The sequence below is a fragment of the Perna viridis genome, chromosome 10, assembly GCF_037379345.1.
Source record: "Perna viridis isolate PV_CMFRI_1.1 ecotype Kerala chromosome 10, ASM3737934v1, whole genome shotgun sequence".
NCBI lineage: Eukaryota > Metazoa > Mollusca > Bivalvia > Mytilida > Mytilidae > Perna > Perna viridis.
In genome coordinates, this window is record NC_142454.1 from 3,647,021 (window position 1) to 3,664,826 (window position 17,806).

At 33.3% G+C, this 17,806-nt stretch overlaps 1 protein-coding gene across 4 annotated transcripts in view; it reads right to left on the reverse strand.

The window, feature by feature from the left end:
- Positions 1-16,123: 16,123 nt before the first annotated feature.
- LOC148604183 (uncharacterized) overlaps positions 16,124-17,806 on the reverse strand; it is a 53,662-nt gene continuing 51,979 nt past the window's right edge. For all 4 annotated transcript variants that reach the window (XM_088548160.1, XM_088548158.1, XM_088548159.1 and 1 more), the window contains exons 19-20: positions 16,866-17,751; positions 16,124-16,183 (exon numbers count right to left, since the gene is read on the reverse strand). In XM_088548160.1, coding sequence (XP_088404286.1) covers positions 16,871-17,751 — 881 coding nt within the window. In that variant the 3' untranslated portion in view covers positions 16,124-16,183; positions 16,866-16,870. The remainder of the gene's footprint in view (positions 16,184-16,865; positions 17,752-17,806) is intronic.

The window sequence follows — 17,806 nt, forward strand, 5'->3', positions numbered from 1 at the left end:
ATTTTGTACAGGATTAGTGATGAAACTAATACGACTACTACATTTGCAGATGAAAAAAAGACATGCAAATGTCTATTTTAAGTCTACTATTTTAATACTTAAGTGACAATGTTTAAAAAGAAACTACTCTAATGTATCGTCCTAAATAAAATTTTTATATATGGAAATATTCAGAGCATTTTACGTGTAGTTCAGTGAAACTTATTTAAATCAAACCCTGAATAATCCGAAAACCGTCTGAACTAAACACTTTTTCCAAGTTTATATCAATGTATTTTGAACCTTGGTAAACCGATCACCTGCCTTAAACACGCCAATTTTAAAGTTCTAAAGACTTTGGTTTACACAGATTTCATTGTATCTTTAAAAAAAGAAAATCTTAAACATTTAATTCCGTTATATAAATTTCCGAACGAGTTTAGGGAAAATGAATTAACTTTTATATGAACAGATAAAAAAAAAGAAATAGCAAGTGCTTTGCTTATTTTTATGTTAATTTTAAAATTGTCTTCACGGTGACCTTCCATGTAGATTTGCGTTTAGAAAAAGCTGTCAATTTTACCAACAGCTTGAAAATGTGAACTTTTAAACTTACTTTATTTTTAGAAGATTTCAATATATTTTACATGTTCGGTTCCGGTTTTAGAAGAAAGATGTTCGATTTCACACCGAGGTCCGATCATATCTTGACGTCAATTCATATCTTCAAGTTACAAAGCAAGTACATCCTACTATGACGACATCGGTCTCATAAACGTGTCAAATTCGTCATGTCCTATTTACAAAAAATCTACGCCGACTGACTTCGTAAAATCTAAGGCTGATTGAAGAAAAATCAATAAAGATTGTAATTTTGTCCAAGTGATGCTTTTATTTGTCCACCAGTTAGCGCAATTAATTATATAAGAAGTATGTGATTTTACATATAAAAACATTATACCTTAAAAACAAGCATGTTTACTACCAATGCCATATAAATCAAATAAATAAAATAAAAAAAATAAAAAAATAAAAAAATACACACACACTTCGCTGAATTCATTGGGTTTGAACATATTTGTTGAATTCATTTTTCATAGAAGTTGTACTTGCATTGGAATCAATAACGTAAAAACACGAAGACAAAGATAACGTAGATAAATGGACATCTTTCGCAGTATATTGGGGATGTATGAGCACATGAATGTAAAAATATCTTGCTAGCTGTGTGAAAACCTACCGAGCGACCATTCTTTAAAATCGCACTTAAAAGAAAGTACGTATAAGGTAACAAAATGCTTTAAACCTTACATCTCAATATCACTAAATATACTTTCAGAGGTCATAATAAAGCCTTCAACGAGTGTAATCACACCTGTAAGCAAGCTCTTAAAGGCCAAAGATTAATAAATTTACGGTAACAGAACGATGACAATTTCTTATAATCAAACTACTTTTAGTAATATAACAACACAAAACCATATAAATGACCACCATCTCTTGACTGTCGACAGGCGCATAAAACTTGCGGGAGGGTTAAACTAGTATTATAAAATTTTAACCGTCTCCTTCAATGGAAGGTAAAAAGTGAACTAACAAAAAAAAAACGTTAATAAAAGTCACTCAACTATACATTCATTTTTTTCAGTGGAATGTACAATGTATTGGCAAATGATGAAATAATTTAACAAATACTTTTCCAAGTCAATTTAATCATATCTTGAATCAATACTTATGTTAGACTTGACAATTTCCCATTGTAGCGCTTGCTTTATATTCGTTTCATTAATTTAGTCATCGTATGTAAAATAAAAAAAATTAAAAAAAACAACAACAACAACAACAACTTTCGACATATTTCTTGCTCACAAAAAAAGTTTTTTGTAACTTAAGTGAAGGCAGACATTTAAGATTTTAGATCCAAAATTTAAACGAAATTAAGCTAGATATACTTATCAGCACAAAAAATAGGTGAATGTCATTTCGTCATGATATTAAATATCGTAGGTAGTTGGTCATTTGTCATTTTCCCTTTTATTTGATATTATTTCCTTAATTTAAGTATGTAACAATAGTTTATTTATCGTTTATTGATGGCCTTAATATAGTTAAAATATTGCTGCTCGGGCGTTAAATTCCAATGATCAATCAATCAATCGTTCATTGAAGATCCTTTGGTTGATCTTAGCTGATTTTCATCCCGGTCTTTGACATATTCACTATGTCCATTCTCGTTATAACTATTTAAACAAAATTATAGAAGAAAATGGCAGAATAAATATTTTTTCAAAGAAAAAACCAATACTGCACATTAGTATTAGTTTATTCATTTTAATATTCACTCACTCATTTTAGTCATTTTCTTGGTATATTACGTGTAGAATCTTCGTACCTTTGATTACTCTTTTACTCCTTGTATAAAGTTTATGAAACGATAGCAGATATGAAAGACTGCCGGTTTTGCACTGTCCGGAGGTCTGAACCAGTAGTAAAACTTATGATATGAACGTACTGAGAGTAGGATTGTAAAAATAAATGAAATAAAAAAAATGTACAATGAAAATCGTTTCAGCAGATAAATCACTTCTTTGCCACAGATGAAAGGAAGGTTGACAATTTTGAATGAAAAGTCATCCCGTTTGTCGTTTAGTCAATATTCTTCCTTTACCATCGATTTCTAAGTGTAGGTCAAGATATGAGGCTGGCTTCACAGTGTCTGTAGTATCCTTTATCTTTCAACTCTTTGGGGTAGATGCGATGTATCAAATCCCCGAAATTAGGAGTGTTTAAAGATAATACGTCATCTATATAGCGGAAACTGAGATTAAAGTATCTAGCCAAACAATATTCTTTCTTTCGGATCAGATCTGCTATAAAGTCAGCCTCATAAGAGTGAAGGAAAAGGTCAGCAAGTAAAGGAGCACAATTTATTCCCATTGGAATGCCGACCGTTTGTTGAAAAAGACGTCCACCACACTGGACAAATATGTTGTCGAATAAAAATTCCAGCATTTTGTAAACATCTTCCGTATATTTGGAAGATGATTTGGCATTATTTCTTACAAAGTATGTAGCTAAATGTACCATCTTTTTTTGGAAAAAAAACAACGATGCATAATGTTTTAAGGAGTTTAGGAATCCAGTATATAGACGGTGAATCACAATCATCGTCTTTGGTAGAGAGGCCAAAAGAGGAAAGCACAGATTTATGGTTTTCCACAATCTCTTCTTTGGAGAGTGTGGTAGCAGTATAGGTCTTATCACTGCTATTATTTTCTACATCAACCTCTGATAATAAAAACGTAATGGACGTAAAACGTTTTGCAGACAAAACAATGTTGTTTTGGGCTTTGTCTGCTGGTACGACAACATACTTGACATGTATAGTAGACAATGTTTTTGCTACATCGGGGTCTTTGAAAACCGATGTAGCCTTGGCACTCATTGACCTACTTAAAGCTTTCATTCGTTTCAAAATTTAGTTTAAACATATTTGTTCAAAACAAAATGGATCGGACACCAGTAAATCATACTTATGAAGTCCTCTCCGCAATACAATATTAACAATGAAACATTTGTACATATGAGCATGCGAGTAATTGTTTATATCATTAAACCTATAACAAAGTTCTTTTGAGAAGTTAGCTACAAAGGAGAAGAAATGATTTGTACATATTTGACGGTGTTGATGAGCATAGCCCATTTAAGACATGTTCGCTAGTAGTACATTAGACTATTATGAATCTTTTAGACCGCTTTATGAAAGTTGCCATATCCTGCTCAATTACAGGTTTAATTTGTTCATGATTTTGACTGGAAAAGTTGAATGAAGTGTCATCGGCAAATAATCTACACAGTGAAGGAAGTGTATCTGCTATATCGTTGATATATATTACAAAGAGGAAAGGGTCAAGTACAGATCCTTGGGGAACAGCAGCCTGAATATTACAGGTGGAAGAAGAAGACTGGTTTATTAATACCTTTTGGTTTCTTTCAGAGAGGTAACTTTTGAACCAGTTGAATAATGAGCCATTTATCCCATAGGCTTTCAGTTTAAGTAGTAATCCTTCATGCCATACTTTGTAAAACGCTTTTGAAAAATCACAGAAAACGAAACAAAACAATGTATTTCTCTATTTTCAAATGAATTCAATATGCAATTGTACATTTCTAATAACTGGTGAACTGTGGAATATTTTGGAAGGAAGCCTGACTGGTATTTATAAATTAAGTTATTATTATACAAATGATTATATACATGTTTGAAAATAATTCTTTGCATAACCTTTCCTACACACCTTATCAACGAAATTGGTCTATAGTTTGAGGGCAATGACTGGTCCCCCTTCTTAAATACAGCAATTACATTTCCCATCTTTAGGAAATTTACATTGTTGCAATGACTTATTAAAGATTATTTTTAGAGGAATAGCCATTTTTTCGGGGGATATTCTTAATATTTTATGACCAATGATATCTGGACCAGATGCTTTATTTGGCTAAATTACCTTGAAAATATTGATGATCTCATTTGTTTCAATATCAATTTCCTATCAAAAGATTTTCTGTCCTATCACAAAATTCTGGGAGAGAAATATAAGTGTCATCTACGCGTGATATATTTGAAAAATATTCATTAAGAAGATTTGATTTGTCATCGTCATCAATGGCAAAATGTCCAAACCGTGGATCAATAATAATGTTTTGTGGTGGGGGCATTTGACTTTTCCCTTTGGAAGATTTAATTAACATCTTCATTAGTTTCCAATAAGTTTTTGGATTGCCGGCATTATCAAATATAATATTATCTAAGTTTTGCTCGATTTTTTTTTTTTTTGCGCTTTTCTTCATGTTATTGACTTTGTTTCTCTGCTGTTTGTACTTTGTAATATAATTGTCTTTGTTTGTAAGGAGGGAGCGTTTCCGTAATCGGTCTCTTTTCTTATTTTCTCACCTTAGCTCACTATTAAACCAGGGTTTATCGTATTTTTTCTAATAATTACATATCTAGTGGGTATGGAGTCTCGGGCAATTTGTAAAAAATTATCGGTAAAAATGTCAAATGCGCCATCAACATCTATGCTCCCAGGAAGTAGTGTTGCCCAGTCAACTTCTTCTAGTTTAGCATTAAATTTCACTGTGTCAACTCTGGCATAGACCAATATTTCACGTTTATACGATTTTGATTCCGTTTTAAGACATTCAAGAAAAGAGACAGGTGCATCATGATCACTTATTACTCGGGGGATTTCTAGTTCATCTGAGTATATACATTTGAGAGAGTCGTTTAAAATTATCGGATCTAGAACAGTACTATAATCAGTTATCCATGTTGGCTTTCGTATTACATTATTTAAATTGAAATGAATGATAGTGTCAAGCAGTTTATTATTATTCCTTTTGAATAAGTCTGAGTTCAGGTCTCCGACAACCACAGTATTATCACATATTTGACTTGCAATACCTAATGAGTGATTTAACCGTGTCCAATAAAGATCGTCCGTCCATTCTGGTCGATATGTATTACAAATAAGTAATGTCTGGCCTTTTGTGTTAATTTTGTCCCACAGTGTTTCATCAGTCTGGTTTTCTAATTCGGGTACACGATCGATACCCACGTGATCTTTAACATGAACGAGAAGACCTTCCCCAAACGTATTCCCATCTTTACGTACTATATTTGAACTGAATGAATCGAGTTGGATACCAGTGTCTTTTATTGCTGGATTTAAATGTGTTTCAGTAATCGTTAATACGTCGAACTCCTCAAAGAAGTCAATTAGGAATTCAAGTTTATTTCTGATACTACGGGTATTTATATTACATATAAAAATACATTTATCGTCAGAACTACCTGCTTCGGTTCACGGACCTTGATTTTGTTCCACTTCACCAATAATTAAAATGAAGTTGAGTACAAACAGCAGGAAAAACGATGTCAATTTTTGGGAACACTTACTGGAGTAAAGTCAAAGCTATAATAAAAACTGTACAATGTAAGTTGATTTTAATTAGTTCTAAAAAAACTGAATTGACGAAGGTATCCGCGATCTCTTTTAACTCTACAATGAAAAAGACCTATGGCAATCCTGTAGGTCACAAGGGGACTACCCATCCCCTTTCCGTTCAAAGGTAGTGACATTGATCAAGTATTGCCATATTTATGAATTGTTAACGAACAGTGAATAGGCTATTTCATCAACACCAAGCAAGTCAGATAAGGAGGATGGAGAAAGAAGAAAAAGTATTGAAAAGAAGTATGTACAAAGGCATGTTTTTCTGTTAAGAGAAGTGATCATTTTACTTTTGGGTTTAATAAATATTTTTTGTAGAAAAAAAATTGCTTTTAAGTAGTAAGTTACTGTAAAATATTACTTTTACTTCCAAACTGTTGTTACTATGGGCAAAAACATTAAAAAGGAACTGTTGCAATTTTCGTGATCCTGTGAAACAGTGGGTAGCAAAAGCTAAACACAAGAAAAACAATACAAAACATCTACACTACATGTAAATTATCATATATACTTCTTCTTTAACCTGGTGACAATTGAATTTATAAAGGATAAAAGGGGATAATAATAATAGTAATAATATTAATAATATTAACATTGATAATAATAATAATAATAATAATAATAATAATAATAATAATTGATAGCTGAATTATGATTTTAGTTCATTATGTGGATTGGCTTAATAATTGTTTCAAAATTAAGGACCTCACGACCTTTAACCTCTGACAGAGAATCAATGTCTTCTTGTTCTCGTTTTACCCATTTTCTTGCATAGTCCTCGACGGCATCCATAATAACTTTAAAGTTATAATTCCAATTTATGGAACGTGGTTTACTGTACTTGGGACATATAGAAAGGATATTACGCAGACATTTCAATGATGGTTAATCTCCCGTAACGACGTAACCAGAAGGACCATTTTTGAATGGAGAGTTTTTGCAAGAACAGTCAGGTGGTTTAGCCTTGAAGTCCTCAATCTCGAGGTTCTGCAATGGCCTTTTATAATTGACAATTTTGGATGCAATGGGTGACGTATAGGAATATGAAATAATTGGTATGGATTTGTATTTGAAATATGGCGGAATTTTGTTGATAATGATTTTGTGATTGAGGATGTTAGCCAGATTAATTGCATTTATACCTTTGTTGACAAACGATAGTGGAAGGAATGATCGTTTTTCGTCATCTTGACTTCACACAAACTGGTTTAAAGAGTCTATGGAAACCAATATCCAAAATGATGGCAACAAGTCTGTGTAATGATGAAGTGGGGTCAGAAACAGGAGTGTCAAGACTTGTTTTGTAAAGGGAGTGTAGTAAAGGAAGAGGTATAGAATAAAGTTTGGTTCTAATGTGATGAAGTCTAAAAGGTTGTTGTATGAAAGTAAGGAGACCATTTATGTAGACATCATGTAACTTAGGTGACGTATAGTGGCGATGGCCAAGACTTCTTTCCCGTCACAAATTTTTATACTATTGTTATATTGGCTTGAAAGATTTCCTATACTTTTGATGTTGTCATTGCATCCGTAAGGTATTGTAGTAACTAGTCTGCGTATCCAGTACGTACTCCTCTCTTTCCCTACGATAGTTTTTACTTTGTTTTGATTTCTATGATAAATATCATCAAATTTATTGTCGTCTGCTGCTCTTTCAAGCCATATGTCCTATTATGATATAACTCCATAAAACCTTGATAATAATAGTTTTTTTACATAATGCTATGAACGTTAATGGAGATTAGATAAAGTTTGAATTTGAGCTGGATCTGTTGTTCCTACATAATGATTTGTAATTCAGTATGTGTCGATGGGTATTATATACCCATTCAATATGGCAGGGTTAAATCAATTAAATAACGACCCATAAGATACCCTACTTTTATGAAATGGAGCACAGATTTAACAAAAACTTATCTTTATAACAGAATGTGGTGCGCCGCTGTGCTGTTGTTTCTGTTAATATTGATATACTTTCCAAACAAACCGAAACTGCCACCATCATTATCAGCTATTGAAGAAAGAATGGAGTTCAAGACTGGAGTGAAAAGTCTTGTGAAGTATGTTATAATACTATGTAAGAACAAGATAGAAGTAAAAATCTTGTGAAGTATATTATAATTCTATGTAAAACATAACAAAAAGAAAGTTGAAATACTGGCTAAGTACTTTTATTCATATCAACTTTAGCAGGTCAAGAATTCTGACGCACTTAAGAATGTAATGCCTCTTAGATCAAAATAAAGGTGCAAAACAATAGACTATGTTCATGTGTTATTTAATGACCAGGTGGTTCAATTACCACTACTAAAGCTGTATTGACAGATCCAGTCGCTTCAATTACTATAGTCCACTACTAAAGTTGTATTGACAGATGCTAACGTCTAAATATAGAATCTACAATGATAACGAGTTAATTATAGAATTTCTCACACCGAGTGAAATAAATTTTATAGTTTTGATCGCGACGCTACAGGCAACATCAAAACTATGGAACGAAAAATATGTTTATGGCACATACCTTTTCAAATGTTAAAAATGATCGATATTTATTGGAAAGAAATAATCCTCACATGTACTTAAATATAATCATGGTTTCAGCCCTTTTCAGCAAGATAGGAATTATGTAAGCCTACTTCAGTTTAAATCCAACGAATTTTGTAAAACCAAATTTCTGTAAAAAAGTAATTCAAATGAAATGAAAACAAACAAAAAACAAACAAACAACAAACGAAAGAAAGACAAAAATAGAACAAATCTCAAGGCTCAATTTAAAATAGATTTGACAAAAACTTTCAACAAATTTCTGTTCATGATGACAAAACATCATAAATGCCTTCACGTATGACTGAAAATGATATCTGAATGTATAATAAAAAATGATGATCTTTTTTATCCTGTACTTTAATGTCTCTTTTTGCTAGATTACTGTCAACTAATTGATAAATGAGTATAAACATGAGAATGATTGTAAAAATTTTGTAGAGAAATACCTAATATTTCTACTGTCACCCTACCGGATTCTAGCGGAAATCAAAAGAACGCTATCCAGGGACAAAGACCAGAGAGGGAAAACAAACATACACGACAAAGAACATAAAATAAACAGAATTATACATACAAAGAAACAAAGGTGAATGAGCTTCCTGGATTCCACTGAAAACTGTGAGCATGGACCAGGTGCAGCGGTAAAAAAACAAACACAATTTAACCCGTTTGACATAACAATTTAACAAAATTCTGACACATTTATCGAAAAAGGAAACAAAAAGAAGGAACCATTTCTAAAGAGAACGATTATCTTGACTTGTTTCATTCTTGAAACATGTCGATGAAACATTTGGACAAAAAAATATATAGAATATGTACATCCCATAAGGTTCACGATTTAACTTGTTATACGCTCCCGTAGGGACCCCTTATGGTTGTGTTATCAACTTGGTTCTGTATATTATTCGCAAGAAAAAGTATCAATATCCATTTTGTACTTTCAGGAGCTGTAAAAAAGCATAATAGCAGCTTCATTTGCGTGTACTTGTGATTGAGAGGAAAATCGGTCTCCAAAAAATATTCGCTACTTTCGATTATTAAATAGAAATCGATAAATACATAGCTTTTCTAAGATAGGGTTGGCCATGATAGTCTGCAGTATGGCGCCCAAATGTTTACGAAAATAACGTAATCGATATCACACATAGTTCTTGGGTGATAAAAATTGCAAAACGGAACGAAAATAATCGATAAAAGAAAGAATCAAAACCAAAAAATTCGATCAAATGAATTTAATCGTAATAAAAGCATAATCAAACGATACAAATCGAAACTGAATAAAGCGAAACTAAATTGAATAAAAGAAATCTTTAAAGACGTTTCGCAAACTGTAAGAACCATAATCTTTACCAGTGCCTGACAATTCGACTCAAAGACATTTCGGATCATGACAACCATTAATTACGTATGAACGCCGGACATTTCGACCAACATTTCAGACCATGATAATTATTATAATGCTGTAGGACATGTATCATTACAAAATATACCATGTTTGAAGGTTATAAGTATAATATATCAAATCAGAGCTGACAAAAAATTATCGAAGTTGATTTTAATTAATGTTTCCCTGGTAGCGTTAAAAGGTATCATCTTCATCATATTATCCTAAATAGAAAAGGGAACAGATGGCGTGAAACGCAACAAATGCACCATCGTACAACCTGAAAATATTAAATTCTTAAAAAAACTTAATTTAACAAAATATCCAAAGGGTCGTCAATTAGTATAAACAAACATTCAAGCAAGCTCTGAAAGGCCCCAACAACATTAATGATAAAAAAAAAACAACGGAAACAGAACGATGACACTTCAAAATAAACTAAACCAGCATATATTGACACGAAGACACATTAATGACTAACATCATAAAACAGTTTCGACATTAGGACGATATCATTCATTTCTAACCAAATCTCATGTTGTAAGACAAACATCTGAAATCGACTAAATTAGATTTTGGTAACGATAAATCACCAAAAAAAAACAGCACTTTTTATCAATAAATTTCTAATTTTCTGTTGAACTTGATATCACAAAGGAATAGTGCAATAAAAACCCACAATAAGAAACATTTATACCAGGTTTGGTTCCAATTGGTCAAGTAGGGTCAGATGAGAAGAGTTTGCATTTTTTTTAACGTCAACGACGGCGACGGACGCCAGATGATGGCAATAGCTCACATGCCTGGTGACCTTATCATATTAGAAAATTGACAAATCTCCAAAATCAAACTAAAAAGTTATATAACGACAAAAAGACAAATTACTGACCAACATCTCCTGATTGTAGACAGGCACAACAAGGTATTAAATATCCCTCTTTAGTGAAAGGTAAAAAATGAAATGCAACAACGAATAAAGAAACATCTAGTCGGTTTACTGAAAATGGTATATTTTACTAGGACTAGCTTTTACTGAAGATATTCATGAGGTTTCACAAACAAAGGGATATCAGTATCTATCAATCTCATATCTGTATCCGACCTTAAATGAATTATTACTTGTTATAAAGTTCAGTACACTACTATTATTTTACCGAGTAAAATACTACAGTCGAACTTAAGTCGCTCGAACTCTGATGGCTTGAACACCTATCATTTTTCGATCACAATTAAAAGTACCAAACGTTTTTCCTAAATAATCAATATAAGAAAACCTTGGAATTTCTCGAACTTGGATATCACGAAAACTCGAACTAGCTAGTCAGCCCAATTGGTAATATATCTTTGAGAATAACTTTCAATAAATCAAACTGTTCAGCCATTATGTCAGCTTGGGTCATAAGATATGTGATGAACTGGAACCCTATCATTAATCATTGTCATTTCGTTAATTACAGGTATTTTTTAAGTCAACACTAATTATGACGCATTAAACTAACATAGTACTGATTGAAGATCAAGAATATTGTGGAATACACAACCTTCAGTTTCTCCAACTCCCGACCACTTATTTCAATGTTTCTTGGAGTTCGCACTCCGAGATTTGACTGTACATTTAAAGTGATATCATTACCTTTTGTCAAGTCGATTTAAAATTCAACGTTTACACCAATCGAAAAGATGCTACCAACATATAGAAAATAGTATATGTAAGACTCAAGGGTACAATTTATAGTGTTTGAGTATACAAGTGTCCAACATTTTTCCTGTTTACAAATAGTTATTTCTCTTCAGTTATGTTTCAAAGCTAATATAGTAGGTGTTTCATTCCAAAATATACCATAAAACCTCCATAGACATATAAGTCATTGCAACAGAAAATGCATTCCCCATGTTTTGTCATACTATAGTCGGCGTCACATAAATAACATACTGTTAAAATTTGAATAAAAATATTTTCTACGACTTTATTGACACCTACCGTCGTTTAAATTGTCTTAAATGACTTGCTCATTCGTTTAGCCAAACGGCTTCTCCCTAAACATTGAATCGTTAAATTCCGGTCAGATTTTAATTCTAGGTGGCAATATTTACATTGTAAAAAGTCGGCCATGTTTACAGTGATCGGGTTGCTAGGAGATGTTGTTTACGTTTAAATGGTTTGTCCAAAAACCGAAGAACCCAGAATGCAATTCGGCGTTATTTCGGATATCTCGGATTTATTTTACGCGAACAACGTATAATACCGAGAAGTTGATCAAGCAGACGATTGTCACCGGAGTTCGACGGGAACTTACGCACTTCGTTTGTAAACAAATCGTCCCGTAAAAACCAACATGGCGGATATTAGTATGGGATTTTCCCGTAAGGATTTGTTACGCATGATTTAAGCTAATAAGCGACTTGTTTTTGAGAAGCTGTTTGGCTAAACGAATGAGCAAGTCATTTAAGACAATTTAAACGACGGTTGGTGTCAATAAAGTCGTAGAAAATATTTTTATTCAAATTTTAACAGTATGTTATTTATGTGACGCCGAGTATAAAGTTTACAAAAAGGCCTGGCGTCGATTTCACAAAAAGTCGTAAGTGTAAAATTGATCGTAAGTAATGACGTCATAATCTAATAGCATAGTGACGTCATAGTGAAATTGACGCCAGACAACACAATGTCCATGTTAATAAAGCTACAATAATGTACTATAATGACTTTAAATTAAGAGTTAACTACACTCCTGCAATATTCCAAAACTACATTTACAATTTTATTGAATGAACAAGTAATAAAAATCCGTATAGTATTCCTTATACAATCTGCATATTTTTAATTGTAAAACAAATCTTGCTGGACGGAATAGACCCATGCAGGTCCGGGTGTCAAAAGAATAGGTCTGAAGCAGCGCTTAAGCGTTGTCGTAAAAGGCGACTAAATAGTGGTCAGAAACCTACCCGGGGGTTAAGCGCTCTGCCCACATAGCAACTGGGATGTGTGCCCCAGGCAGTGGAATGAGATAATCCTGGCGTTTTAATTGCTGGGGTTGTCGGGCTATAATACGAAAAACCTGACCGCAAACCATAGTGGTGCATGTTGTTGGGAAAGATGCAATGTTCCTTGCACGTTAAAGAACCCTGCTGTGGTATTCGATAGGAGTAGGAACCTTGCGCTCCGCCAGAGGAGGCTAAATTGCCCTACCCATCCCTCCCTTTTATCTTATGGCAATCAAAATTTGTCGACCCAATTATCCTTGTGTCACATCCCTTTTTTCATTTCTTCATTATCATTTCATATTCATATTGTCATCCCTTTTATGTTTATTGCCTGAATATAGCTGAAATATTGCTGCTCGGGCGTTAAACCCCAATAATTAATAAATCAACTAAATATATTAGTGCAACGCTCAACGTCCCTCAAGCAAACATGTTACAAAATGTAAAAACAAATTGTAGGCATTTATAATTTATAAATCCACCGCGGGTACGGCTACTTACTATATTCCATGTTCTGAAAAGTCTATACCCACATAAGTAAATGGTCGACATGGTTGAAGTCGCAAATCGGCCATCATTTTCCTCGAAACCTCCGAGAATTAACTCAATTTGATATTGAAGAACTAATCGATCGTTTCAAACTAGTTATCCAGAATCCAGAGGTTATGATAGAATCTTCCGTTATATGTCTACCCTGATGACGTGTCAGTCTGTGAAAACGGAGAACAAGAAGCTTAGCAAAATGATGAGAGCTAGTTATAAGTATAGGGTGCTTTTCACTTGGAGACAAAGCAGAAAGTTTCAACCTTCCGCCTACTCTGAGAATTCCTGACGGATCAAGAAATGGACCAAGTTTGGGAATCGTACTAGTTTTAGGAAAGGCAATTCCATCACTAAGATTTTGAATCTGTGATTCATTACTTTCGAACTGAACTTTTCGAATAATTAAAGCTTTAGATTCTTTCCTTAAATCCAAATAAGAATCACCAGAAATTTCAAAGGAATCATCTGATTTACATAAAGACTTTGCATTCCTTTTAAGATAGACGATAGCTCTCACTAGAGATTTCCAGGCTTCAAAACGCTTAAAACGATAAGATTCTAAAAGAGGCTCTGAAATCTGAGTCTTACAAGAGTATGAGTCTGAGTCTTGCTGACGCGTCCACTACACTTGACAAATATGTTGTCGGTCAAAAATTCAACATAAATATTGCACATAAAAACTGAAGATAAATACTCCTAAAGTTTGTTGAAGACGGACATCTTAATAAATATTTTTTAACGATATTTTGTAGTATTTTCTATCCAGTTTGGGATAAACTAGCGGATTCATTCAAAAATTTGTTTAGTATTGTCTTTTGAATATTTATCATACATGTATTATCTAAAATTAACGCTCGAATATTAGCCAAATACAATACTAAATAGAGAAGTGGGCTACGGATTTAGCTGTCCAATACGGTTTTTGCCCGTCCAACACGTCAAATTGGCTACGTTAAAAATATATATAATTTATGTGAAATACGTAAAATTATTGTATAATATATTAAAATTGTCAATATAAGTATCATGTGTATTTTTAAAATACCTAAAATTGGACTACTTAGCCAATAAAGGTATAATTGTGTAAGGTTTTCCATATTGAGTTATTGGTCCTCGGTTGGCAATACTGGACTTCGAATACACCTCAGTCCAATATGACGACTGTATTTCCTACACTGCTCCATCGGATTAATACAGAAAAGATTACATGAAGATATAAGGGTCTAAAAATTGTCAATTATGTCAGAAATGTCGAATTTGCTTAGCAAATTTTTGTTTGTTCCCTCTGCGGAACTCGAACTCGTACCGCTATGACAAACTAGATTGCCTACTCCATTCTACAATTTAAAGCAGATATCATGTTTAATCGGACATTCTGTTCTAATTGACGTCACTCAAAACAGTGCCAGGAATTGTCCAGTGATATGAAAGTTCAAAACATCTTATCGTATTTCTAGGAAAGTTTCTGTCAGGATTTGTCGGGGATATACAACAAAATTGTGTCAGATCCTATCATGATTTCGGTTATAAATGCTGTTATCCTGACATATTCATATATTATTTAGGAAAGATTCCAACTGAATTCTGACTGTTACTACGTATACTTTTATTACCACGCTAGACTCATAATTAGGTTATGTTGCTATAAGATTAAAGTCATCACTACAGTTTCATGGTCGTCACCATGGACATATTAATCATTACGGTGTATCAATTTGCACCTTGAGAACCGATTTTTGTACCGTATCATAGCTTTCCTTTCCTCTTTCGACTACACCTGGACTTAACTTTTTTCATGAGGAAGTCGGTGTGTGTTTTAGTGCTTCTGCTCCATGCTGTCAGTAATAAGTGGCGTCAGAGTTGTTCGTTTTCTATTGTTACTTCGTACGTATTATTTTAGTCATTTAATATTCTTTATTGTTGTGTGTATAAATTTTCCATGTCTGGTCTTTGTCCCTGCATTTATTTTATTTTCTTTGGAAGCTTGCTTCCCTTAAATAATCTTCGGATTTGAGCAACTGGAAGGATTTCATACGAAAAACAGGACGTTTACCGAAAGGGTGCACCTTGATCTCAGTATTTTTTGTGGAGTCCAGGGTGTTTTTTTTGCTTCTATGTGCGTGTTGTTTCATGTATGTATAGTTTGTGTCTTTTTTCCATGTCTAGTCGTTGTTTTTAGGTTAACGCTTGGACCATGAATCATGATCGTACATTAAATCTAGGCATTTGTTTTCTCGTTGGAGGCAAAAAAGATAATAGAATGTGACTAACTGATTAAAAGTAAACTAAAAAAAGATTGTTTTAGTTCATTGCGAAAAATGCTTATAGTGTGTGATTTTTTGGGGGGATCTTAATACCTTTGATTTTATCTGTGGACTTTGAGTCCCATGATACAATTGACTCGCTTAAATGTGACATTGTACAAACATCTTGTTGGGTGTTTCTAGAAAAACAGAGGACGCTTATTCCTACGGTGTATCCTGGTCAATTTCCCTAGTGTTTAGTTGCTTATTCACTAGTGTTCCCATATGTGTGTTATTTATAAGATTGCAAGTACTCTGTGGTGTTTGTCAATTGTCATAGTCTTTTATCATTCGGATTATGATCTGTTTCATTTACTGTTCGAATACTGGTAGTCTTGATTTCCCATTGTATAAATAAGTAAAGCTTTGAAATTTTGTCACGTTTATTAGAACGCTTGGCAACTGTAAATCACCAGCACCTCTATCTGAAACAAAATCTAAATTGATAAGTAACTGAAAAAAAACCTACCCGCTAACAGGATACAAAAAATATTGATACATGTATATGTAACTATATCATTAAAATATAACATTTTTGTATATATTCCTAAATCGCATACGCTATATCACACCTCTACATCTATATCGCATACCATATATCACACCCTAGACCTATATTGCAAGCCGTATATCGCACTCCTTCACAGAATATTCTTGAAGCATTGGTTGAAATATATGATAGAATGAACATGACATGTTAAAATCTGTACCACATGCTGTATCAACCAGTGACTCCTATATTACTCCAAGGAGCACTAGATTTTGACATGTTATATTCAGTATTTGTCAACACGTGACCGGAAATAGGAGAACAAATGTGAATTGTTTTAGGCATTAGAGTGAACAGGTTCTCACCACACCTCATCTATCCTTTTCATCCCCAGTGGGACATAAGGCCATAGTGAACAGGTTCTATGTAGGGTAAATGACGAACATTTCCTCTCTGACGCTAATGTATATGTGTCTTATTGTGTGTTTTGTCATATCGCTAACGTCTCCAATTAGTCAAAATCCACTTGTTACTGTTTTATCAATCAGAGTTTACAATTAGTTTTAATATTTTTAGTTTATAAAGTATAAGCTAAAATTCAATTTTTTAATACGTACATGTATTATCCAAAAAGAATCTTTTTACATCTACGAATTATGTTATAGATGTAATTATAATTTCTCTCCGGGGATTTTGTTGTCGTTTTCGTACTACAAGTTGTTGGTGTTGATGTAGAAGTTGGTGTAGTAGTAGTAGTAGTTGGTGTAGTAGTAGTTGTTGGTGTGGTAGTAGTTGTTGGTGTTGTAGTAGTTGTTGATGTAGAAGTAGCCGTTGGTGTTGTTGTAGTAGTTGGTATTGTAATAGTTGTTGGTGTTGTTGTAGTAGTTGATGTAGTAGTAGTAGTTGGTGTAGTAGTAGTAGTAAGTGTAGTAGTAGTTGTTGGTGTCGTAGTAGCTGTTGGTGTTGTAGTAGTTGTTGGTGTTGTAGTAGTTGGTGTTGTAGTAGTTGTTGATGTAGAAGTAGCCGTTGGTGTTGTTGTAGTAGTTGGTGTTGTAGTAGTTGTTGGTGTTGTTGTAGTAGTTGGTATTGTAATAGTTGTTGGTGTTGTTGTAGTAGTTGATGTTGTAGTAGTTGTTGATGTGGTAGTAGTTACTGGTGTTGTTGTTGTAGTTGGTGTAGTAGTAGTTATTGATGTTATAGTAGTTGTTGGTGTGGTAGTAGTAGTAAGGGTAGTAGTAGTTGTTGGTGTCGTAGTAGCTGTTGGTGTTGTAGTAGTTGTTGGTGTTGTAGTAGTTGGTGTTGTAGTAGTTGTTGATGTAGAAGAAGTTGTTGGAGTTGTTGTAGTAATTGATGTGGTAGTAGTTACTGATGTCGTTGAAGGTGCACAAGTAGCACAGCATTGAGTTGATATTGATTGGATACTGCAATCATTTCGTGTAAAATTGACACATGTTGATCCATCGGTGTAGATTGGTAATTTTTTATCTCCATATAGACACGACTCTTCAAATGCAAATATAAAACAAAATATAATCACAATAACGGATAACAAGATAAT